General features: G+C 43.3%; 1 protein-coding gene across 1 annotated transcript in view; it reads left to right on the plus strand.

The window, feature by feature from the left end:
* lama5 (laminin, alpha 5) overlaps positions 1-23,229 on the plus strand; it is a 225,779-nt gene that overhangs the window by 144,482 nt on the left and 58,068 nt on the right. Inside the window, exons 28-38 of the mRNA XM_052031153.1 lie at positions 643-751; positions 2,383-2,480; positions 3,811-4,015; positions 6,317-6,443; positions 7,843-7,982; positions 10,010-10,125; positions 12,196-12,407; positions 15,197-15,401; positions 18,769-18,913; positions 20,414-20,554; positions 22,718-22,879. Of these exons, the coding sequence (XP_051887113.1) occupies positions 643-751; positions 2,383-2,480; positions 3,811-4,015; positions 6,317-6,443; positions 7,843-7,982; positions 10,010-10,125; positions 12,196-12,407; positions 15,197-15,401; positions 18,769-18,913; positions 20,414-20,554; positions 22,718-22,879 (1,660 nt within the window). The remainder of the gene's footprint in view (positions 1-642; positions 752-2,382; positions 2,481-3,810; positions 4,016-6,316; positions 6,444-7,842; positions 7,983-10,009; positions 10,126-12,195; positions 12,408-15,196; positions 15,402-18,768; positions 18,914-20,413; positions 20,555-22,717; positions 22,880-23,229) is intronic.

Here is a 23,229-nt window from a genome sequence, read left to right on the forward strand (position 1 = left end):
GGTTCTGATTTCCATATCATTGACACCTCAAAGCACAGCTATCTGCAGATCACCCCTAATGAGAAAAAAGAAAATGGCAAGTCAGACCCTAGGTTTCTAACAGTTATACAGTGACATTGGCTTATCCAATCTGTCACCTGTACGTGGCATGTTAGATAGGCAAAAGAACTGGAAAGTGCTTCTATGTTGGTAAGCAAGGCACGGTAGTGTAGCAGTTAGCGTAATGCTATTACAGCGCCAGCAACTCAGGTTCAATTCCGGCCGCTGTCTGTAAGGAGTTTGTATGTTCTCTCCGTGTCTGCGTGGGTTTCCTCCGGGTGCTCCGGTTTCCTCCCACATTCCAAAGACGTATGGGTTAGGAAGTTGTGGGCATGCTACGGAGGCGTGGCAACACTTGCGGGCTGCCCCCAGAACACTCTACGCAAAAGATGCATTTCACTTTGTATTTCCATGTACATGTGACTAATGAAGAAATCTTATCTTATCGAACTGAATTCTGAACAATAGTGAACTGAACTAATGGAAAGATGCATTAATTGCTGTGACTTGTGATGTACTCCAGTCCTAACATGGAACACACCCTGTTTGAGCTAGCTTTCTTTTGTCATTTGCTAACAATTCAGAGTCTGTTTTTAATTCCAGTTTTCTCTGCCATGGAGTTGCAATTGATTCTTTGAATCGTGTCGCTGTGTATGAATTAACAACTAGAGTTGAACTACAGATTGTGGCAGACTCAGCCAATGTTCTACTGGTAAGAGATAGCTAATGGACTTAAAATTACCAGTTGTTTCTCCCTTTCATGCTTATCTGTAAATCGCTTTGCAAAAGCTCTCTCCAAACCAATTAAGGAGAACTGCAGCAAGAGAGTTGCACACTGGAGTCACACACACTTGACCTCTCATCCAGGGATGGTCCAGGGACCTCCAGCGATGAGAGATCAAATCCCACCACTGGAGTTGGGAAATTTTGTTTCAAGTGCGTAAACTTTGGAGTTTAGAAAAATGAGGTCTGATTTTATTGAAGCATAGAAGATCCTAAGGGGGCTTGAAAGGGTAAGATTGAGATGTTTCCACCAGTGGGAGAGTCTTGAACAAGGGAATACAGTTACAAGGAGGCAGTCATTTAAAACTAAGGTGCTCAGGAATTTCTTCTGGCAAAGGGTGGTGAATTTCTGGAATTCTCTACCCCAGAGAGTTTTGGAGGCTGGATCTTTAGAGGACATTAGATCGTTAGAGGAGGTAGCTAATTTTTTTTGAAAGATTGAGGAATTTTGGACAATATAGAACTGACACAAAAGAGGAGATGAGGCCCATGGCAGATCAGCCAGGGTTATACTGAGCAGCAGAACAGGCTTGAGGGGCCTTGTAGCCTACTCGTGCTCCTATTTTCTTAGATTCTTGTGTAAACAAATTGGTAATTAAGTTATTAAATCTGGGATAAAAATACTTGTTTACTAAAGGTAGTAATCCTGATAAGTAAAAAATGATGGTGTCATTTCTTGAACAATAGTAGGGTGCATTGCAAACAATGGAATACCGTTCCAATTTATTAACTCTTGTGACCCCTTCTACAGAGCCTATAAACTCATGAAGGCATGTGGGTCAGCTGAATCTGATATGGCTTTTATATCCTGGATACACATGACTGAATGTTTTGAACTCATACATGTGGTAATTGGTGTTTGGTTTATTATTGACACATGTACTGAGATACAGTGAGAAGCTTTTGTTTGCATGCCATCCACACAGATCATTCCATACATAAGTACATTGAGGTAGAACAAACAGAAAAATAACAGAATGCAGAATATAGTGTTAAAGTTACAGAGAAAGTGCAGTGCAGGTTGTAAAATAAGGTGCAAAGGCTATGACAAGGTAGATTGAGAGGTTAAGAGTTCATCTTTATTGTATAAGAGGTCCATGTAAAAGTCTTATAACTGTGTGTGAGGCACCACTGAGTGCAAAGTGCCTGTGGAACAATATTTCGTCTGGGATTGTGGTGTTCAGAAAAATAATGGGGGAAAAGCTAGTTCAGTGCCAAGAATTATTGATATTTGCTATCAAATATAACACTAGAGTTTAGACTCAAGACCTCTATTTGGACCATGACCCATGTAATCTGGTGTTTAGCATAATTATACCTTTGCTTTAATTGTCAAACTAAGCATTGTTAAGAAAATGTATTGTATGTTCTCTTGGTTGCGTTTAGTGACAGCAGAAGTCCGTGATCATCACAGCAACTCTAGAGACCATGGGCTGCTGACACTGCTGCTCTGAGATAACTGAAACTGATGTGGTTCAGAACTGAGCCCTGTAATTTGTAACTTTTAACTAGAACAAGACCAAGGACAGTGCAGTTGCTGATTTATGTTATTTGTTGCAGCACAAGGTGTATCTCATACCCCATGAACAATTCACCATGGAATATGTACTGCCAAGCGTATATTGCATCAGCACTCATGGAACATTTGAACCAGACAGGTGACGTGGGCTGCTTTGTATGTTTTTCCTGTTTTTCTAAGTGATACTGCGTGGTTATTCAGTCTCTTCAGGCTATTATCTGTTGCCTGCAGAATAACAGAAATTACATTAGATTTTTGAATCCAAAATAAATCAGACAATGTCAGAGTTATTCTTTGCTGATGTAACTTTGCATGACTCAATATTTTCCTGAAATGTTAAAACATTTACTAAAATAAGTTATGGAAAATTCAACAGACATTGTCAGCATTCACCAATCCAAAGAAAAGTACAGCATGGATATAGATGGATATGTTTCCAGTTATTGGCAAAGCTCATCATTTAATTTCTCTATTGCAAAAAATCCTCAGCACCGCACAAACTTAGGTCATCTTCTTTAGGGCAAACAGGGAACAAGTAGGATGTAAACCACAAACAATCTGCTGGAGGAACTCAGCAGGCTTTTGATGCTCCAGATTCCAGCATCCACAGTCTCTTGTGTCTCTAGGGCATAAACCATATTTTCTATGGGTCATTCTTCGATCTCCTGCAGTTTTTTTCCACAGTAAAATCTTGGGACATAGTAATTCATCTTTCGTCCGTTGTGCTAAACGTTTAGCTGATATCTTGATTACTAATTACTGAATGAACATTAAATGTAGCTGCTGCTATAGGTAGGTCGTAGAAGTAGCCTTAAATCAATAACATTTAAAGTAAAACTAACCAATGAGAACTGGAGAAGAATGAAGGGCTATTTGCAAGCTGGGATTTGATGGGTTTGTACTAAGATCACAGCTTGTTAGCATGTACACTTTCATTTTATATGCTGTGTTATTTATGATCATGCATAGAATGACTTGGATATTGTCATTCCTGTTAATGGGTGAATTTGAAGCACCACCAGTGGATTCTGATATAAACTGGATTATTTAGGACCTTCTTAAAGCCACTTGATTTTGTCTATATTACTCTCAGTTTGCAGTCATAACCAATTAGGTAGATGGCTTTGCTTGTGTAAAATAAGATAAAAATTAAGGGACTTAACAGCCTTCTCATCTTATCCTAATACTTTCAATATGTTGTGTGCAAACGTCCTCAAGTCTCTTTTCCTATCTTCTTTTTATTGCCTCTTATTCTTCCCACCAAGATGTATAACTTGTCATTACTATGTTAAATTTCAGCCCTAGCATTTCTGCCTCTTTTACCAGACTGTTTAATGTCTTAACTCTCCTCGTTTTCCACTGACATCTACAGGCTTCAATACTTTACTGCAACATCCTTTTTCCAGTCTGACATCTATATTTCTTTATTGCAATATCCTTTATTGTGTTTTATCGTTATTTGTCTTTAGTGGTTCCTGCTCATCGTCCAGGTTTCAAAAGCCATCTCAGTCCATTACATTGACGCAAGGTGAAGTATCCTCTGCTTCGACTCTACTGCACCTTTATCCACCCAGAGCTCCTCCTGTGGAGAGGCCCTATCGACCACAGCAGCCTCCCATTCAACCACCCACCATTGTGGCGACAGCTGACTTAATCTTGCTTCGATTCCCTCAGGTAATTGCCACCTACCTTTGCTTATCGTCATTGGCTCGTGGGTACTCGCGTAAAAAGATGGAAACCTATGGTTGGGTGTTGCTCTCCGACAGTGGATCAGAATTCCACCTGAAAGCTGGGACAGGTTGTTAACCTTTCAGTTGACTCAGAAGAAGTCACAGTCCAACTATATCGTTTAACTTGAGCACAAAGCCAACTAGAACAAAAACACTGTAAGAACTCAACGGGTCAAGCAGCATCTGTGCAGGCAAAAGGTGCAAGTCGATCTATTGGGTCAAGACCCTGCATCAGTCCTGACCTGAAACGTTGCTTCCACCGATGCTGCTTGACCCACTGAGTTTTTCCTGCATTCGGTTTTTCAATAAAGGACATTCTGTTGTTAGCTCAGCCCAGACTGAAATAATAGTTTGCAGAAACGCCAAAGAAACCTACAAACACCACAGGACATAGTTATACAATCAAACGTGCATTGTACAATATTGTTTAATCAGCAGTTGTTGCCTCATGGCAGTTATTTCAACGTATTAAAAGCTTTCATCCTCTACATAGCAATATGCTGTTTTTAGGCAGGAAGTAAATCCCTGGCTGGCACGGGCATGCCTCCTATCAAAAGAACAGGAAAGAAAATAACAGGCATTCATCTCCATCATGTCCCCAGGATATTGCACTAATAAATTACAATTTGAATTAGAGACACTGTTAATGTGTCATTAAGCACAGAGGTTTGCACACAGGTAGATCGCGCATACTTCCTCTTCACTCATCGGTTTTTTCATCCTCTCTAGCTTGTGAGTGTTAACTCATTGCTGGCATGTACCTCAGTGCAGTCTGCTTCCTGTCTGGCACCTCACACAAATGGGCACTAAGTCTGGTGCTTGGTAGTTATCTATCAGCATGCAGCAGCACTACCTGACCAGATGTTCATCGCACTCAGTGCCCAGCTGTGGTTGTTGGAGAGCTTTTTGCCAACAGCACAATTGACCAATATTTCCCTTCCTTGCACCATGCCACCAAATTTAATTGTAGCTCTTCTGCTGCTCCCCCCCCCCCCCCTCCACCCCCCAGTGGAGGTCAGCTGGGCTCGGTGCAGACTGGTGATCAGAGCAGAGGATCCCTGTGGTTCGGCTGGTTGTCAGATCCATTTGCTGAGGTTAAATGCAGCAGGTTACTGAGGATTGAGGAGGAGAAGGAGCCTTGTGATTGGGTGAATAGATCCACTGTGGTGTGGTACTAGGTTGACTTGTAGTTGACTAATGACAATTGAGCCAGCGAGGGATTAGTTAAATGACACACTTGAGCAATCTGTTTTGAGTATTGGAAAGTTGAGTGTAACTCTTGGAATTATTGCTTCTGATTAAATAATAGTGACAAATCGGTCAGAATTCCTTCAGACTGCTGTTCGGATCAATGCTGCAAATCACATGGACTTCACTGATGACAGGGTCAGGCTTTGCTGTAGTGTATGCATTTCCTAGTTACATCCCAGCCTTGATATTCATAGTGAGGTCAGTTGGGAAGACTTAGCAGCCGGAAAACCCAGCAGCAAAGAGAATGTGGTCTGCAGTTTTAATTATTTTTTTATTCCTTTCCTTTCCTAGACAGTGAACATCCATATTGAGAGGCTGGTTCAGGGAAGAGATCATACGTTGGCCTGGATATTATGGGGATGTCAGCAGATTACAGATTGAGTGAGGTTAATTCCAGCAGGTTACCTTGGGAATGGAGTGAGCAAGTTTGATGTCTGGGGTGGCCAAAAATATTCTATCCGTCCTGGCAGTGCTGGGTCAGGCCATTCACACTTCCCTTCAGATGCTAAGTTTCTAGGTTTCCTGAACACTTTTAAACCCAGCCTGAAACAGTCACTTGCAACTGGCTGCTAAAGTCTCAGGCATAGTCCTCCTGAGATATCTCAGTTACTGACCAATCACTTGGGCAGATTACTCAGCTCCTAATTGTTAAACTAAAGTAGCACAAGTGAGGGTGGGGTATCAGTATTTTGGATCTTTTAAAAATTTAAATAGTCCTCTCCTGTGAGGAATAAACTTCTTTTGAGAAAGACTGAAGAAGAAAAGTAATGGAGGAGGTAATTTGGTCAGCATAATCAAGTTGGGCTGAAAGGCCTTTTTCCATACTATATAAATCTACAAGTCTAATTCTGGAAAGAAACAAAAATCTTTCCAGTGTTCTTGAAGAGTAGAGAGGTGGTGTTGGATTGTGGGCTGGCTGACATTGTTCCTTAAAATACTCTCTGGTATTAAAGACCTGGCTCGCCTGACAGTGTGTAACTCTGTTCCTTTGCAGACTGTTGTCACCTTTGGTGGCCGTGTTCAGACTCTGGGTCGCTACATCTTTGTGATTCACTTCTACCAGCCAGAGCACCCTACCTTCGCTGCGGAGGTGCTGATTAACGGAGGGCGGATTTGGCAAGGTAAGCTAACAGTCCAGGTCTGTGGGTGGGTCAGGGGTTTGGTGGGGAAAGAGTCAGAGAGTGTAGGCCAAGGATGGGTGCTGCGGTCTGAGACACAACGAGAGGGTTGGGTGTTGGGTCCACAAGAAGGGTGGGTCCAGGGAGGTGAGGAGGAGGACTGCTGCAAGGGTTGGAGCCTGTGTTTGGAGCTGGAATAGGAACCAGTCAGAAAGATGAGGGTCTGAGGCCGGGGACTTTCAGCTGTAAGTGGCTGTGGAGTCTGCAGTCATTGTCGGGTTCCCAGGGGACTCAATGAGTCTGGGACAGAACATTTGATAGAAGAAGATCATGGCCTCAAGCTGCTACGTACAGGAAACATTACTTGGTATATTTGGATCCCAATTTGTTGGTCTGAGACATTGCAGTGTATTTTTTTTTCCCAGTTATGTTGTATTTCTCAACTCTCATTCCAGGATGTGATGTCTTTCACTCTGGCTCACAGCAGTCTGGTGGTTGTGATGCCGGGTTACTTCACCGAGAGGGTGAGTCAGACCTCACCAGAGAGTTCCCACCTGATCATGGAAATGCCAGTAGAGGGAAGAGAGCCTACCATGCTTGTGCCTTCCCCATATCACCCACACTGTGGCTGACTTGAAGGCAGGTGATAAATAAGCAACAAATATGCCCTTCATGGTGATAACCTGCATCCTAGAAGCAAATTAAAAACAAATTCCAAGCCTGCATTGTCCACTCTACACCTCCAGTTTGGCTGTCTGGCTTCATTCATTCATAGGATAGGGGCGTCATTGGCAAGGTCAGCTTTTAATGCCCATCTCCAACCACCTCAGAAGTTACGGCCAGTGTCTTCATTTCAGATACCCGTAAGGATGGCAGATTTTCTTTATTAAAATTTTCAATAGCAGTCAAGTTTTGTGGTCACCATTACAGATCTGATGATTTTAATTCCCAGTTTATTTAATGAATATAAAATGCTCAGCTACCACAGTGGGATTTGAACACACCCTCAGCAATCCAGCAATACAACCACTATTCCAGTCCACTTTCTCGTGGCGTGTGCTGCTTTGGGCAGATCATTTACATGTCAGCAAGAAGTAGTTGGAGTGCTTTGAGAATTAATGCACCAATCAATGTGTCCACAATCAAGTGTTTGAAATGTGTCCATTTCCCTTGTATCTACGCATTCATCTCTTTTTATATATTGTTGAAGAAAGATCTCATCTATTGGTGAATAATCATCTGGGCTGTTGTAATTTCTATCTGTAGTCCTATACCAGGGATTTGGAGTCATAATTCTAGTCCTCTGCACCTCAAGTCCAATGACTTAGCTACTCTGCTACCAACCCTCTACTTCCCCACACGTTGTTAACTTGATCAACACCTCGTATTTCTTTCCTTCCAGGTCATGCCAATGCTTCCTTCTGCCCCCATGGGTATGGATGTCGTACTTCAATCCTTTGTGAAAATAAAATTGTTCTGGACATAACTGACAATGAGGTGTCCATTATCATTCGCATTCCGGATGGCAAGACTCTGTGGCTGGTAAGCAACAAAATGGCCTTAAGGCTGAAAGTAAAACATTCTAACAACAGCTGGTTCTCATAAAGTCATCCTATTCTGAGGTCCACAATAGATATTTTAGAGTACCGAAGTTGAACACTTCCAAACACATCATGAGTTCAAACCTTGCAGCTGCAGTTGCTGAAACTCCAAACGCCTTCAGAGCCTGGATGTTTCTGAGAGTAGGAGTGATTGATGTCTGAAGCCACTCTGAGTGTATATCCCACTGGCTGATATCTTCTGGTTATCTGAGTTCCTGGGGAGCAAGGTCAAGAACTCAAAACACTAAACAAATGAGGCCCAAATATCCACAGACTAAAATCCGAGCAGTCGATCTGGGATCTTACCCACTAAGTCCTCCTATTGCAAATGCTGCTGGAATGTCCAGCAAAATCCTACCTGTCACAACCACTTCCCCACTCCACTATACTGTTCCATTCCTTGGGGCCTTGGATCATCTTCTGATCTAGAGCTTTCTGCAGTGACACACACTGACACATCCTCGGAAGGTCTGACTTAACATCTTGGCCTCACTACTTTTGTTGACTCCCATGCAAAACAAGCTAATGGTTATAGTGTGGAAGGACATTTGGCCCCTCGGGTTCCTCCCAGTTCCATGCAAAAACTAGTCCCATTTCCCTTCCCTTTCCCATAGTCTTGCGAATTCTTTCCATTGGGATACTTATCCAGCTTCCTTTAAAGGCTGCAATGGAAATGGTCTCTATCATTACCTCTGGTAGTGTGTGCCAGGACCTCGCCATTTGTAGCATTAAAATAGAATCCTCCCTTTTCCTGCTTTTGCCAGTGGCCTTTACTCTATGATCCCTTCTACCAACAGGAATGGTTTCTCTCTACTCACTGTGTCTATATCCTTTATCATTTAAAACATCCCTCTCAGACCTGCTCATAACCACCTCTGTTCCAAAGAGCAAAACTCAGCTTCTCCAGTGTACCTACGTAATTAAAGTACCCCCCCCCCCCCCACCGCCACCCAGGAATTATTTTGGTAAATCTCTTGCATTCCCTTTCTAAAGCCTTTATGTCTTTTGTAAAGTGTAGCACCTAAAACTGGCCATGGTACTCCAGTGGCCAAACCAATGCATTATAATATTTATCATGACTTGCTTGCTTTTGTATTTTATAGTCCAGAACCCTATATGCTTTTGTAATCATTTTCTCAACCTGCCCTGCATTTTAAATGAATTATGCACATATAATCCCTGATCTCTCTGTGATCAGTGTTCAACAGTGACATCTGATTTGTTAAAGTGGAAACTTTCAGCATCTCGAGTTACTAGTGACATTAGTAGTCCTGATGCCCTCCAGGGCACTACAGTAAAGCAGATAGCACCCAACACTTATTGATCCTGGGCTAATTTCAAGTCATTTTATGGGAGTTATAGTTAAGATTCCGCCTCAATTGCCAGTGCTGAATCTGCAATATAATTGCATGAATTGTACTCTGCTTCTGAAATTTGCATCCATTCAAGTGAATAGGGTGACACAGTGCCTCAGGGAACTGGGTTCAATCCTGACCTCCGGTGCTGTCTGTGTGAATTTTACACATTCTCCCCATGCCCACATGGATTTCTGCAGGGTGCTCCAGTTTCTTCCTATATCCAAAGGGTGTATTAGTAGGTTCATTGGCTACTGTAAATTACCCCATAGTGTAAGTAAGTTGCAAAGTAAGAATCAAAGGGAATTGATGGGCACGTGAGAGAGATTAAGTTGCAGAGGTGAAGAGAAATGAGGAGGAGGAATGGGACTGATGGAATTGCTCTTTTGGGAGCTGGCATGGACCCAATGGGCCAAATGGCCTTCGGTCTTGTAATAAGTTGGTAAAGGACTAATTTTTGAAAATACACAATGTGCATATGCCAGTATATTGTGCATTTAACATAAGTACCCCAGGACTAATTTCTACCCTACTTTTCTATGATATATGCCAATAAGCACATGTGGAATTAGTTTGGTTCTTCTGCAGTTTGTCTCCTTTTATACCTTTCCAGACCTACATTTTGATTGTGCCAGAAGCTAGCTACAATTCAAACTATCTGGTGGAAGAACCTTTGGACAAGTCTTATGATTTCATCAGCACCTGTGGAGCAAACAGTTTCTACATCAAGTAAGTTCTTATTACAAGTTTTTCAGATGATCAAAAGTGTTTTTTGTACCTGTGAGGATTCTTCAGATCATCTAAATTATCTTTGTGATTATTTCTATATAACTGAATAACCAGCCTGTGTGAGTTTTCAATAGATTGAATTCTTCATCTGCATAGCTGACAAGAAAGCAGCTTCCCTGCCAAGTACTTGTCTAGCCAAGTACCCTGGTGTGGTTGTTGGGGTGAGCGACTGATGTACGAATGCTAATAGTTAATTGGCATCTCCCATTTCAGTAATTTCCCAAGAGCCTGAGGCTCAATTGGAAAGTTTCTCAATGTACCTTGGCCAACGGTCCTCCCACACTTTATAACACCAAAGAAAGAACTTCATCTCATTCTCTGTGATAAGCCAAATTTCTTCCTCTATACCCTAAACTTTGGCTCATAAATAATTGCAGGGCAGTGCTCAATAAAGAGTGTTTGCCTTTCTAATGTGTCATTTGCAGTTCAAAGTACTTCCCTGCATGTGAAGCACATGGAGATGTTTCTGAGCAGCTGCTGTACAAATAAAATCTGTTACCTCTCAGAAACTGTCCCCATCCTCCCAAAGGCATTAAGATATCTTTATTAGTCACATGTACATCGAAACACACAGTGAGATATATCTTTTGCGTGGAGTGTTCTGGGGGCAGCCCGCAAGTGTTGCCATGCTTCTGACACCAAATAGCATGCCCACAACTTCCTAACCTGTATGTCTTTGGAATGTGGGAGGAAACCAGAGCACTTGGAGGAAACCCATGCAGTCACGGGGAAAACGTACAAACTCCTTACAGACAGTGGCCGGAATTGAATCCTGGTCACTGGCACTGTAATAGCATAACACTAACCACTACGCTACTTTCCCCATCTGGTCACTGAGACCAGTCCAAACGGTGTGTGTCCTCAGTGCTACATCTAATACAGCACTTCAAAGCCCATAAGCTGTTTATCATCAATGATTATTGTGTCCGCACTGTTGTGCAGGGATTTAAATTAATACTAGGAAGTGATTGTGTGAGTGCATAAGTGCCTGTTTATAGATATTCAGGGTGATGGTAGGAGGGGTCCATGCCTGCAGTTGACCCTTCTTGATGCACATCCTGATTGCCTGACATTTGCTGCTATCTCACCAAGCTGCCACAGTTTGAGGTATTCCATGATTCATGTTTCCAATGTTCTTTTGGTGTCTCCAGTCTCAGCCTCTCCAAACTCTGTAGCATCCATGTTCAGTCTGCAGAATCCAACCAAACTCGGAAGGAGAATCCTTGTCTGCGACCAACTTTCAAGGTGGCAATGCTTCACACTACCTCTGCAATTCCCTTCAAACTAATTTCCCTACCATGTCGTTTGGTGCTGACTCGAGGCTCTTCCATCTCACCGCATTCCTCAGCTGATTAGGGAGCTTTTCACCATCTTGACCCAATCCTTTGGATTTCATAGAACATAGAACAGTACAGCACAGAACACGCCTATGGCCCACAATGTTGTGCCGACATAGCTAATCCCTCCTACCTACAGAATGCCTATAACCCTCTATTTTCTTCACATTCATGTGCCCATCCAAGCCCCTCTTAAAAGCCCCCAATGAACTTGCCTCCACCACCCTATCAGGCAACGCATTCCAGGTATCCACCACTCTCTCAGTAAAAAAAAAAGAGGTACCCCTCACGTCTCTTCTGAACCTACCCCTTCTCACCTTAAATGCATGCTCTCCTCATTTCCTCTCTTCATTTTGCTTTTTCAATCCTCAGGTGATCTCTCCCCTCTGTCCTCTACCTTTACCTCCTATCAACCCACTTCTGTCCTAAAACCCACAATATCCAATCCATCACTTTCACCCATGAAGATCTGTGGGAATGTTTTATGTTAAGTTTGTAACATCAATAATAGCTGCCGTTAATGTCTTATCAAAAATATGTAATTTATCACCTCAAAATAAGTTTTGAAATGTATGAAAATTTGCAGTAAGGGTGAATTCTTGGTTTGTTTCATAAAGCGGATGTTTGCAAGTCCATTTTTTTTTCCTTGCCTAAATCTCTGTATTTCTCCCAGCCCTTCCACTACCTCGAAATTTTGCAAAGACTCCATGGTATCACTCTCTGCCTTTTACAATAATGGTGCCCTGCCTTGTTTGTGCCATGAAGTGGGTGCCATGAGCACTTCCTGTGACCCCTTTGGAGGGCAGTGCAACTGTCGACCGAACGTGATTGGCCGTGACTGCTCCCGTTGTGCCATTGGTTACTATGGATTCCCCAACTGCAGACGTAAGAGCCTTTTTTTTTTCTTTTAATTAAACCAATGCATGAGCTGTTCTGAACTGATCGTGGAAATACATTGGCTCCCTGGTGCAACTTTCAACATAATCGCAACTGAGTACATTCTCATTCAGGAAAACTGAGGGATATGTACATATGTTTGAGGTAGAGTTATTTTATCATGTTCCTGAGGATTTTGTGAAGAAGCATGTGGATGTAACATTTTACAGAGTGAATTATTGGCTGCCTTGAGACTGGGAGTCTCCAGCCAAGGAGGAAGAGGAGGCCTTGTCACCTTGCACTGCCAACCCCAAATACCTGTCTATACCAGATTACTTCGCTCTGAAGGTGCTGCCTCATGTCAGGGTATAGAATCCAACAATGCACCGAGACCTCCTGTAAATAATGGTGCTACATGGTGAGGGAGTGGAATTTTTTTTTACATAGGGAACCCAGAGATGTGGCAAAAAAATGGGAATCCCCTCTTAAAGCCAGCACATTCAAGTTTTAACTTCCCACAGTTCCACGAGTCTGTTTAAACTGTTTCTTTAGTGCAGAGGTGCCAGGTTAATGAAGGGCAATCCTTGAAAGAATTGTGGAAACAGAGTTAATAGTAACGGACCAATGGAAACCATGTTGGTGGGGGTGGGGAGAAAGGGGGCAAGAAATTGGAGGGCTATGAGGAAAGAGAAAGGACATGAGGCTATGTGGATCATTTTAAAGAGCCAGCACAGTGATGAAGAGCCAAATGGCCTCTTTTGGTGTTTGTGTTTAGATTCATAAATTAGTAGAATTCTACAGCATGGAAACATGTCCTTGTATTGTGGAGGGTCATGGCTGTCACATGACAACACTGCCCCCTGGCTGGTCGGAAGACACACCACTACAAATCAAGGTTTGGCCCCGCCCCGCCCCACCCATCAGCGCACACCTGACCATTGGCCTCTAAGTACCTTTGTACTTGGCCTTGGGCCATTGGCCTTTGTAATCGTTTAGTCCTTGCTGGCACCAAGCCATTAGCCCCCTGTAAATTACCTGGGCTGGACCCCCACCCCCCCCCCCAGCCCTCCAGCACTATAAAGAGCGCCACGTGTGCTCAGCTCGCTCTCTTTTGCCATCTTCGAGGGACCACCCTGCTTCACTCCAGGCCGAGTACTGTGGAGCGGCACTGGAGAGATCGTTGGTGAGGTGTGCATTGTTAAAGGGTTGGGAGTGTTTTAGTTAGTGTCCCTAGTAGCATAGAGCTATGCCTGCACTGAGTCAAGGAGTGGCGGGTATCATATTGTTCTTCCCTGATTGCATGTACCTAGTTCGTTATGTGTGTGTGTATTTTACCCCAAGTGCGATTTTCCCACGCTCGCCATAAACTGTGTGTGTGTGTTATTCCCGTTACCATTTACCCATGCTCGTCTTTTGTAAATAAAATCATTTACTGCCAGACTCTGTTCAGAGTCCTTGCTTTTGAGACCCATCAAATCTGTTTTCTCACTCACAACAGTCCTTTGGCCCAACTCATCCATGCTGACCAAGATGCTTATCTATGTTAATCCCATTTGCCTGCATTTGGCCCATATTCCTTAAAAGCTTCCCTATCCATGTATCTGTCCAACTGCTTCTTAAATTCCTGCCTCTACCACATCCTCTGGCAACTTGTTCCATGTGACCACCACCCTTCATGTGGAAAAACTTGCCTCTCAGGTCCCCTTTAATTTTTTTTCCCCTTTTCACCTTAAACCTCTGCCCCACCCTAGTTTAAGACTCCCCTACCCTGGGAAAAAAGGACTGTGACTATCTACCCTATCTATGACCCCATAATTTTATAGACTTCTATAAGGTCACCCTTCAGCTTCCTTTGCTCCAGGGAAAACAGTTCAAGCCTTCCCTTGTATCTCAAGCCCTCCGATCCACGCAACATCTTTGCGAATCCTTGCTACACCCTCTCTAGCTTAATCACATCCTTCCTGCAGTATGGTGACCAGAACCACATATAATACACTGAGTGTGGCCTAACCAACGATTTGTACAACTGTAACATGATGTCCCAATTCCTGTACTTGATGCCTCGACCAATGAAGGCAAGTGTACCTTGTGTCGTCTTCACCACCCTGTCCACCTGTTTCGCCACTTCTAGGGTACTATGTATGTGCCCCAATGTCTTTCTGATCAATAACACTCCCTGGGGCCCTGCCATTCACTGTGTATGCCCTGCCATGGTTTAACTTCCCAAACTGCATACTTTGTACTTATCTGAGTTAAATTCCACCAGCCATTCCCTTGCCCTCTTTCCCAGTTGATCTTTGTCCTGCTGTAACCTGAGACAACCTTCCTCACTGTCCACAATACCATCAATTTTGGTGTCATCTGTGATTCTTAATTTTAAATTGAGATTAGTTCTTTCCTCATTGCCAACCACAAGGAACGCTAGATGTGCTCAGCAAGTGAGGGAGCATCTTGTGGAGAGAGACCAGTCAACATTTCAGTTGCTGATCTGATGAAGAGTCATCAGGCTTGAAACTGACTGCTTCTCTCTCCACAGATGTTACCTGACCTGCTGAGTATTTCCAGCTTTCACTGTTTTTATTTCGAAACTCCAACATTTGCTTGTGTTTTCTTTTACTTTTTAATACTACCGCCTGGAAGTCTGGCAGTAGATTATCATCCTACTTTGTCTATTGAATGGCCTAAAGTACAGAAGGCAAAGCTGAAGGAAGGAAGGAGTGAGGATGGATGTAAAATACTGTCCCTAACTACCAGAACAATTGAAACTAGCCTGTTAATTTTCATTGTTCCTGTCTCAGCATGTGACTGTGGCCGGCGTTTGTGTGAAGAGGTCACAGGTCACTGTATCTGTCCCCCTCGGACCGTGCGCCCAGAATGCATCACCTGTGAGCCACAGACGTTTGGTTGCCACCCACTGATCGGCTGTGAAGCGTGCAACTGCTCTCACTCGGGGATTCAAGACACGACCAGACCAGAATGTAACACTGAGAGCGGACAGTGCAGGTGAGCCGGTTGATCACAAGCCTGTCACAGAGCTGCCGGCTGATGCGATTGATATACTATCGAGTGATGCTTCACAACACCAGGAATGTAGCAGCTTTATGTCAGATTTCTGAGCAACTTCATTATCTCCATGGTTTTGTCTAAGGCTTGACTAGTCCACCTCAGTCAGCCAGATGTTATCAAACGCCAGGGTGTCATGGTACAGTACTATTTGGCAGCAAGCTATGTGAGAGGGAATCAAACCATGGGAGGGACAAGTTTTGTTTTGAATAGATGCAAAGAAATGGTGTGTGCTTATGTTAACTTTTTTTGCATGCTGTGTTAGTGCTGTAGCAAAAAAGAATGAAACGGCACATATCTTGTATTTCTTGGGTTGGGGTGGAACTATTCTTTGTGGGAATAAAGGTTTTTTAAATAGTTTAGGGCCTTGCAAATTCAACCTATTTGCAACATTAAAGGTCATTGCATACTGTGCAAGGTCATTAAGAAGTGGGTATGGTGGAGCTGACATCAACTGCAAATATTTATCTGTGTCCATGTATCTGATACTGATAATGAGGGCCTGGATCTAAGTCAACAGCTAGATTCAGCAAATCTGCCGTGTTTTTGCTGGGGATTCCCAATGACTGCATGAGACTTGTGTGTTGCGAACTGGCAAACTGCCCTCACCTTGAAGTTGTTCGAGAGCTGGCCCCAATCAAAATGCTTGAAGCATTGAGTATCTGCTGTGTTTTGGAATAGTAGCTATCTACAAAGGTCTTTTATGTACCATGCTTTTATTTTCTCTCAGGGAGATAACATCAGGCGGTGGAATTTACGAAGTCAAAACATGAGTTGTATAACCCTATCTTACCCACATCCTTAATTCATTGGCGCTCAGAAGAGCAAGGGTAACTAGTGAAGCAGGGGTCACTTTGTGCAGTGTTAGCATGGTTCGTTTACAGAGGAACAAAGGAAAGGCACAACTTCATTGGGGTCAGAAAGGAGAAGAAGCGGCTCACCTTCCAGTCGTAGCTTTAACCACGTCAATGGAAGGGACATGTTATCTTTATGACATGGGCACAAACCAGCACTTGATGGAGAACAGAGAGGAAAATAAGGCTGTGGGGACCACACAGCCTGAGAAAGCTCATTGGGCTTCCCCCCTGTTTAATGGAGGAAGTGTTGCTGCGTTGTCTTACAGATGTTAATTCACCTTACCTCCGTGCTTTGTCAGACCTTGACCCAGGTAAGGAAAGGAAAGTCTTGCCCTGTGTTCTCAAGTCCATATCAAGTAAGATTGCACCCAGAGCTAGTGTAACTAGTAAAGCAATAGTCAGAGCTAAATTAATTAGCTGCTTCTCATCTCCTTCGCTCCTCCTGTTTCACATGGAAAGCCTGCTCTCTGTTGGCAAATGTATCAATCCATTTAATGGTCACCGGAGATCTTAAGTGGAGAAATAAAGTGCTTCCTACAATACATCTTAAAGGGCGGTTGACATGAAGTCTTCTGTTGTTTGGGACTTTGACTGTGATTACATTTCAGGTCACCTTCCATTTGGGAAACTGGCCCATGGCCCAGGTGGACTTTAGCTATAGAGTTGTACAGCATGGAAACAGGCCCTTTGGTCTGCACTGACTATCAAGCACCCATTTACACTAATTCCACTTTATTAGTCTCTCCATAATTCCCATAAATTCCCCCTTCCCCTGCCCTCCTCCCTCCCTCTCCCCAGACTCTGCCACTCACCTATACACACCAGGGGTAATTTACAGTGGCCAATTAACTTGCCCACAAATCTTTGGGACGTGGGAGGAAATCGGAATACCCAAAGGAAACCCACACAGTCACAGGGATATTGTACAAACTCCATACAGATGGCATCACAGGTCAGGATCGAACCGGTTGCTGGAGCTGGGAGGCAGCAGCTCGACTAACTATGCCCTGTGCTATCCAATTTTGTTGAAGGTTGGCCTCTTATCTTCAGGAGAGTAACACTAAATACAATATAAACACAATATCTCAGATAGCTCCACATATCATCCCCTGGACCATGACCCCACCAACAAACACTACACCACCATCTCCCGCACTGTCACAAATCTCCATCATATCAGGAGATCTCCCTTCCACAACCTCAAACCTGATCGAGCCCCAACCCTGCACTTCTATCTCTTACCCAAGATCCACGAACAGGACTGTCTTGGTAGGCCCATTGTTTCTGCCGGTCCTGATACAGGGTTTCGACCCAAAACATCGACAATGTTTTCCTCCCTCAGATGCTCAACCCACTGAGTTCCTCCAGCAGATTGTTCGTTGCAAACACAATATAAGGTTTCACGTTCTGCATTACTTCCGAAATTTGCTTCCATTGACTTTATTTTATGAAAGGAGGTAGAACTGGTGCCCTTTATTATCTGGGGCTGTTCACTAGGGATGAATTTCAAAGCAGTAATATTTCAAATGAAGAAAGTAGCTTAACTCGGTCAAGGGTGCAATCATGTTCATATCATCGTTTCACACCTTGCATACAAAGAATTCCATTTTTTATTCCTTGGCACAAATTTTATTTAATGTGAGAAGGAAGGTCATCAAGTATATTGGAGAAGTGGAGTTTCCATGTACAATCAGGTCAGGTGCTGATGGATGCAAACTGAGGGCACTGCAGTGCCACCACTGGTCAGAGCATGTAACTGAAGTTATCAGTTCCCATCCCATAATAAATACTAGTGCATGAATTCGTAATGGTTGTAAAATTGATGCTAGTGTGACAAGGGGACTCGTTATTTTCCAGTCGAGAATTGTAGACAGGAGTAATGTTATAGATAAAAATATGGATTTCTAGTAACAACTGCTTCCGAAACAAAAATCTAATTTGTGCCAGATTTGTATGATTGAATGACTTGCCTGCAGGAACAGTCAGTTGGTATTTAGTGACACTGTGAAAGCATCTTAGTCCCAATCAGTGTTAACATTGATGTGATTACGCAACTGGTATACTAGGTTGAGTTTAATATAATATCGATAAATTACCAGTTCAGATGTTGCTTGGAGACCTGACATTTATGGTGGTCAGTTGAAACACAATTCAAGACCTCATACTTGGCACAAAACTCAAAGTCTACTGTTCAGCACTGACCCCTGTCCTTCAGTGTGCCCCCAAAATGTGCTTCTAGGCAGCTTGGTAGCACAGCAATGTATGCTGCTACCTCCCAGCTCCAGAGATCTGAATTCGATCCTGAGCACGGAAAAGCCCAGCGTAAGTAGCCGAAGGATTGCACCATCTCACCAACTGCCCACCCGCTTGTCCCATCAAGCTTCTCCTGCACCATCTATGGACATCCTTTTATAGATGCTTGTTAATTCCTAGCCTGATTTCTTGTTCAGGTGCAAGCCTAACGTAGCTGGACGTCAGTGTGATCGCTGTGCTCCTGGATACTACCACTACCCAGACTGCGTGCCATGTGACTGTAATGAAGACGGAACAGAAGCTAGTGTTTGTGACTCGCTCACTGGCCAATGCCATTGCAAGGTCAGACAATCCATTAAAGCAAAGCTGCTCCAATTAAATATGAAACCATACAACAGTTGGCATGAAATGCAAAGTAATTATAAAATATCCCACTCAGCGATAGTGTACTTTTAACCATATTTAAACTTGATTCATGGAAGTACTGAATAATTTATTGAACTGACAAGATACTTTCTAAAGTAGATTAGAAAGACATCAAAGCTAGAATTAACTAAAATTTTCCTATCGCACTATTAGTATTGAACCCACAGGAGGAAAACTTGTTGGGACCCATATTAGGATTGGTGGTTTGTTTATATTCTCTGTAAGATTAAGGATGCAATGGCGAAGATTTTGCAGATTTATTCTTCCAGGACAAAGTTTTAAGGGGCAAGATCATCTGTCAAGTCAAGTCGATTTTATTGTCATATACACAAGCACAGTGAAGTACAGGTACAATGAAAAACTCGCTCACAGCAGCATCACAGGCACGTAGGTTCAGACAACACACAGAATATACATTATTACAAAGATCATTCAAGACAGTGAAGAGCGAAAGAAAAAAAAGACAGTGCAAATTATAAAGGCACAATCAGAGACTAGTCCATGTTAGTGCAAGAGGTGGTCCATAGTGTTCCGTTGCTGAGGTAGGGTTAGGGTTGTGCAGATCGGTTCAGGAACCTGATGGTTGTAGGAAAGTAGCTGTTCCTGAACCTGCTGATGTGGGACTTCAGGCTTCTGTACCTCCTGCCTGACGGTAGCAGCAAGAAATAGGCCCCAGAGATCGTTATGTCCAATTTTCAGCACAGGGTTAAAGATGAAACCATACATGAAAGGCCAGTCATCTCTCCATACTGACTTACCTCATACAGTCTGTATGTTAGTATAGGCCAACTCATATGCAGGACTGATATCCTCGTTGTTTGAGTGTGACAATGAGGGGGAGCCAAACCATCTTCAGGGATACATCCATTGACTTATTCTGCTTCAGTGTGCACTTTTCAACCCTCCATGAATTGTCTTCAGCTGACCAATTCCTTTGTAGCTTCTCACTATTCAGGCAAAAATGGAAGCATGTATAGAAGTGCTTTACAAAGGGATTCTTGCCCATGAGCTTAGCTTTGATCAATCACTTCACTTAATTCCACGTGGAGGCAATGTTATGGTTTCTGTCAGGCACACGTAATAAACAGTAAAGTCGTGTCCAATGGACATGGAGCATTGTTACACTATTGAATAAGCAAAGAGCCACCATTCCATCCACCCTCCCTTTGGATAACAGTGTAGCTCTGCAGTATGTGGAACCCACGCTGCCCAGAGTCTTCTGGGAGATGTTTAAAAATCAGAATAGAATTCCCCAGGCCACTTGACAGGCCATAAGCATCTGGCAGATTCTTCTCCAACCCCTTGGAATCCGGGTAAGTTCAGGAGACTGCTCTAGTCCTTATCCATGTTAATGGTTGCACCCACTGGGGGCAAATTATATCATCTCTGTTTTCTTCCCTGGATTTGTCTGTTCAGGAAAATGTGGAAGGCCCACGGTGTGACACCTGCCGTCTAGGAACCTTTTACTTGGATCCAACCAATCCCAAAGGCTGCACCAGCTGCTTCTGCTTCGGGGCTACAGATCGCTGCCGGATCTCTGACAAGCGAAGGGCTGCAGTAAGTTGTGTGTTGTCCTTGCGATGTCACATTCTCCTCCGTTCTACTTCTAACAGTACAGTTTGGCTGAAGGGGCAGGCACGGTAATGTAACTGTTAGCATAACGCTTTACAGCACCAGTGACCCAGGTTCAATTCCGGCCACTGTCTGTAAGGAGTTTGTACCTTCTCCCCGTGACTGCGTGGTTTTCCTCCAAGTGCTCCAGTTTGCTCCCACATTCCAAAGACATATAGGTTAGGAAGTTGTGGGCATACTATGTTGGTGTCGGAAGCATGATGACACTTGTGGGCTGCCCCCAGAACACTACTCAGAAAGATGCATTTCACAGATGCATTTCGATATACATGTGACTAATAAAGATATATAAGCTTAAGTCATTTCATATGGGTTAGACCTGTTGGCACTGATGTACCATATTGAAACGTGACAAAGAAATATTTTTTAACAAAAGCAGATTTTGGACAAAGATCCAGAACCAATGTGGGAATTGCTTTTCTGATTTAGTGCTTCTTGTCCAAATTTGTGTGAAACCCTGCTTTGGATATCTCCAAAAATAAAGTATATCCCATAGATCTATACTTCCAGCCTTGACTAACCGGCTGGGGTTTTTTCTGAATCAGAGCAACTTAGTGCAGGAGGCAATACAGCAAGCAAGCCTCTGTAGATCTACGCAAGCCTCCACAGTGGCCATCCAGACCTCCCGGCTGCATGCCATTTCCACTTCCCTTCCCATCCCCACACTGACCTATCTGTTCTCGGCCTTCTCCACTGCCAGGCTGAGGCCCAAGGCAAGTTACAACCCAACTGAATAAACATAGAATTTTCTAATTTCAAGTAGCCCACACTCCGTGTGCCCCTTCCTCTCTCCTTCAGTGTAAGTTTCAATGAGATCTCTCATTCTTCTGAACACTAGAGAATATTGGCTTCGTCTACTCATCTCTCCTCATCTGACAAACGTTGCTGGAACTAGTCTAGTAAATCTTCACTGCACTCCCCTATAGCAGGTACATCCATCCTTGGATAAGGAAACTAAAACTATACACAGTACTCCAGGGATGTTCCCACCAAGGTCCTATGAGATTGCATTTAGACTTTCTTTCTTCTTTGTTTAAATCCACTCACAATAAAGGCTAATGCATCATTTGCCCTCCTAAACGCTTGTGGCACCTTGATTGTTGGCCTTCATTGACGTTTGTACAAGCATACCTAGGTCCCTTTGAACGTCAACACTACCCAATCTCTCGCCATTTAACAAATACTTCACTTTCCAGTTAGATGCAATAAAGTGGATAACCTCACAATTTCCCACATTATTTCCCCTCTGCCGTGTTCTCGCCCACACAGCTTGTCCACATCCCCTTGAAGCTTTCACATCCTCCTCCATAATCACAATCCATCAAACTCTGTACATCAAACTACTCCATCATTCACAATTTTTTAAAAATCCTCTGCTTTCCTGTTTTGTGTTCTAAATGGATGACCACGTTTCCCACATCAAATCCCAATATTTACATCAAAACACCTACTGAGTTTTTTTTAAATACAGCGTATATTCTTTATGGGACCTTTGTTCCTATTGCCAAACACCTTAAGTCTGCGACCTCTGCCAATTGACCCTGATGCCATTCAGTGAGGTTCTGCTTGAAGGTGCTTTCCTGTTACTGCGCCAATGAAGGAAGGATGTAATTAGTTTCCACAGGACACACTCAGTTGTGAACTGCTGCAATCAGATGAGGTTTATAAATTCCAGGAATGCACTAGCCCAGACCTAAATGAAGTCTTGGCATACTAGTTAGTGATTGCCAATCTGAAGGTGACCTGTTTACCCCAAATCTTGTATTCTGTTGGTTAGCCAATCCTCTATTCGTGTCAATATATTACCACAATCCCATTGAATCACCTAGACATGGAAGGCTGGAAACTGAGATCAATATGAATGGGTGCCCACTGGTTGACATGGATATGGTGGGCTGAATGGCCTGCTTCCATGCTGTATGACTAACTCTGTGTGGTTTCTGGCAACAGAAGAGTCAATAGCTATTGAGGGCCTTCACAAAAGGGGTGATTCAGAGGCATCTCAATGCCAGATTATAAGTATTCTTTGAAAAATTAAGCCATTTCAATTTGGGGAAACCTCTCATCCTGTTCTGTTTTTGATTTCAGTTTGTGGATATGGATGGTTGGAAATTGGTGAGTGGGGATCGCCAAGAACTACCAGCATCTCTCAACTCTGAAGAAAGAGAGGTTGAAGTGAATCTTCGTGATGTGACCGATATTTACCAAGAACTGTACTGGCAGGCGCCACTTCCCTACCTTGGAGACCAGGTACACTGAAGCAAATTAAAATATATAAGCACTTACAACCTATAATCATTCACATGTCACGAGGTGGATGATTTAACTCTCTGGCTGTAGATATGATGGCATATTAGTATTTGCATTTCAAATACAAAACTGCATCAGCTCAAGTTCTTCTATAGTGAGGAATTGCTTCTCTCATACTCATTCCTGGTGTGTGGATGTCACTAGGAAGGCCAGCGTTTATGTGCAGTCCTTGATTGTCCTTACAAAGGTGGTGAAGGTGGGTGCAGAGATCCAGGATTTGAACATAGCGACAATATCTGAGCCAGATCAATGTGCATTTTCAGGGGAAACTATATTTGGTTAAATTCCCA

Source organism: Pristis pectinata, chromosome 16 (assembly GCF_009764475.1).
Source record: "Pristis pectinata isolate sPriPec2 chromosome 16, sPriPec2.1.pri, whole genome shotgun sequence".
Classification (NCBI taxonomy): domain Eukaryota; kingdom Metazoa; phylum Chordata; class Chondrichthyes; order Rhinopristiformes; family Pristidae; genus Pristis; species Pristis pectinata.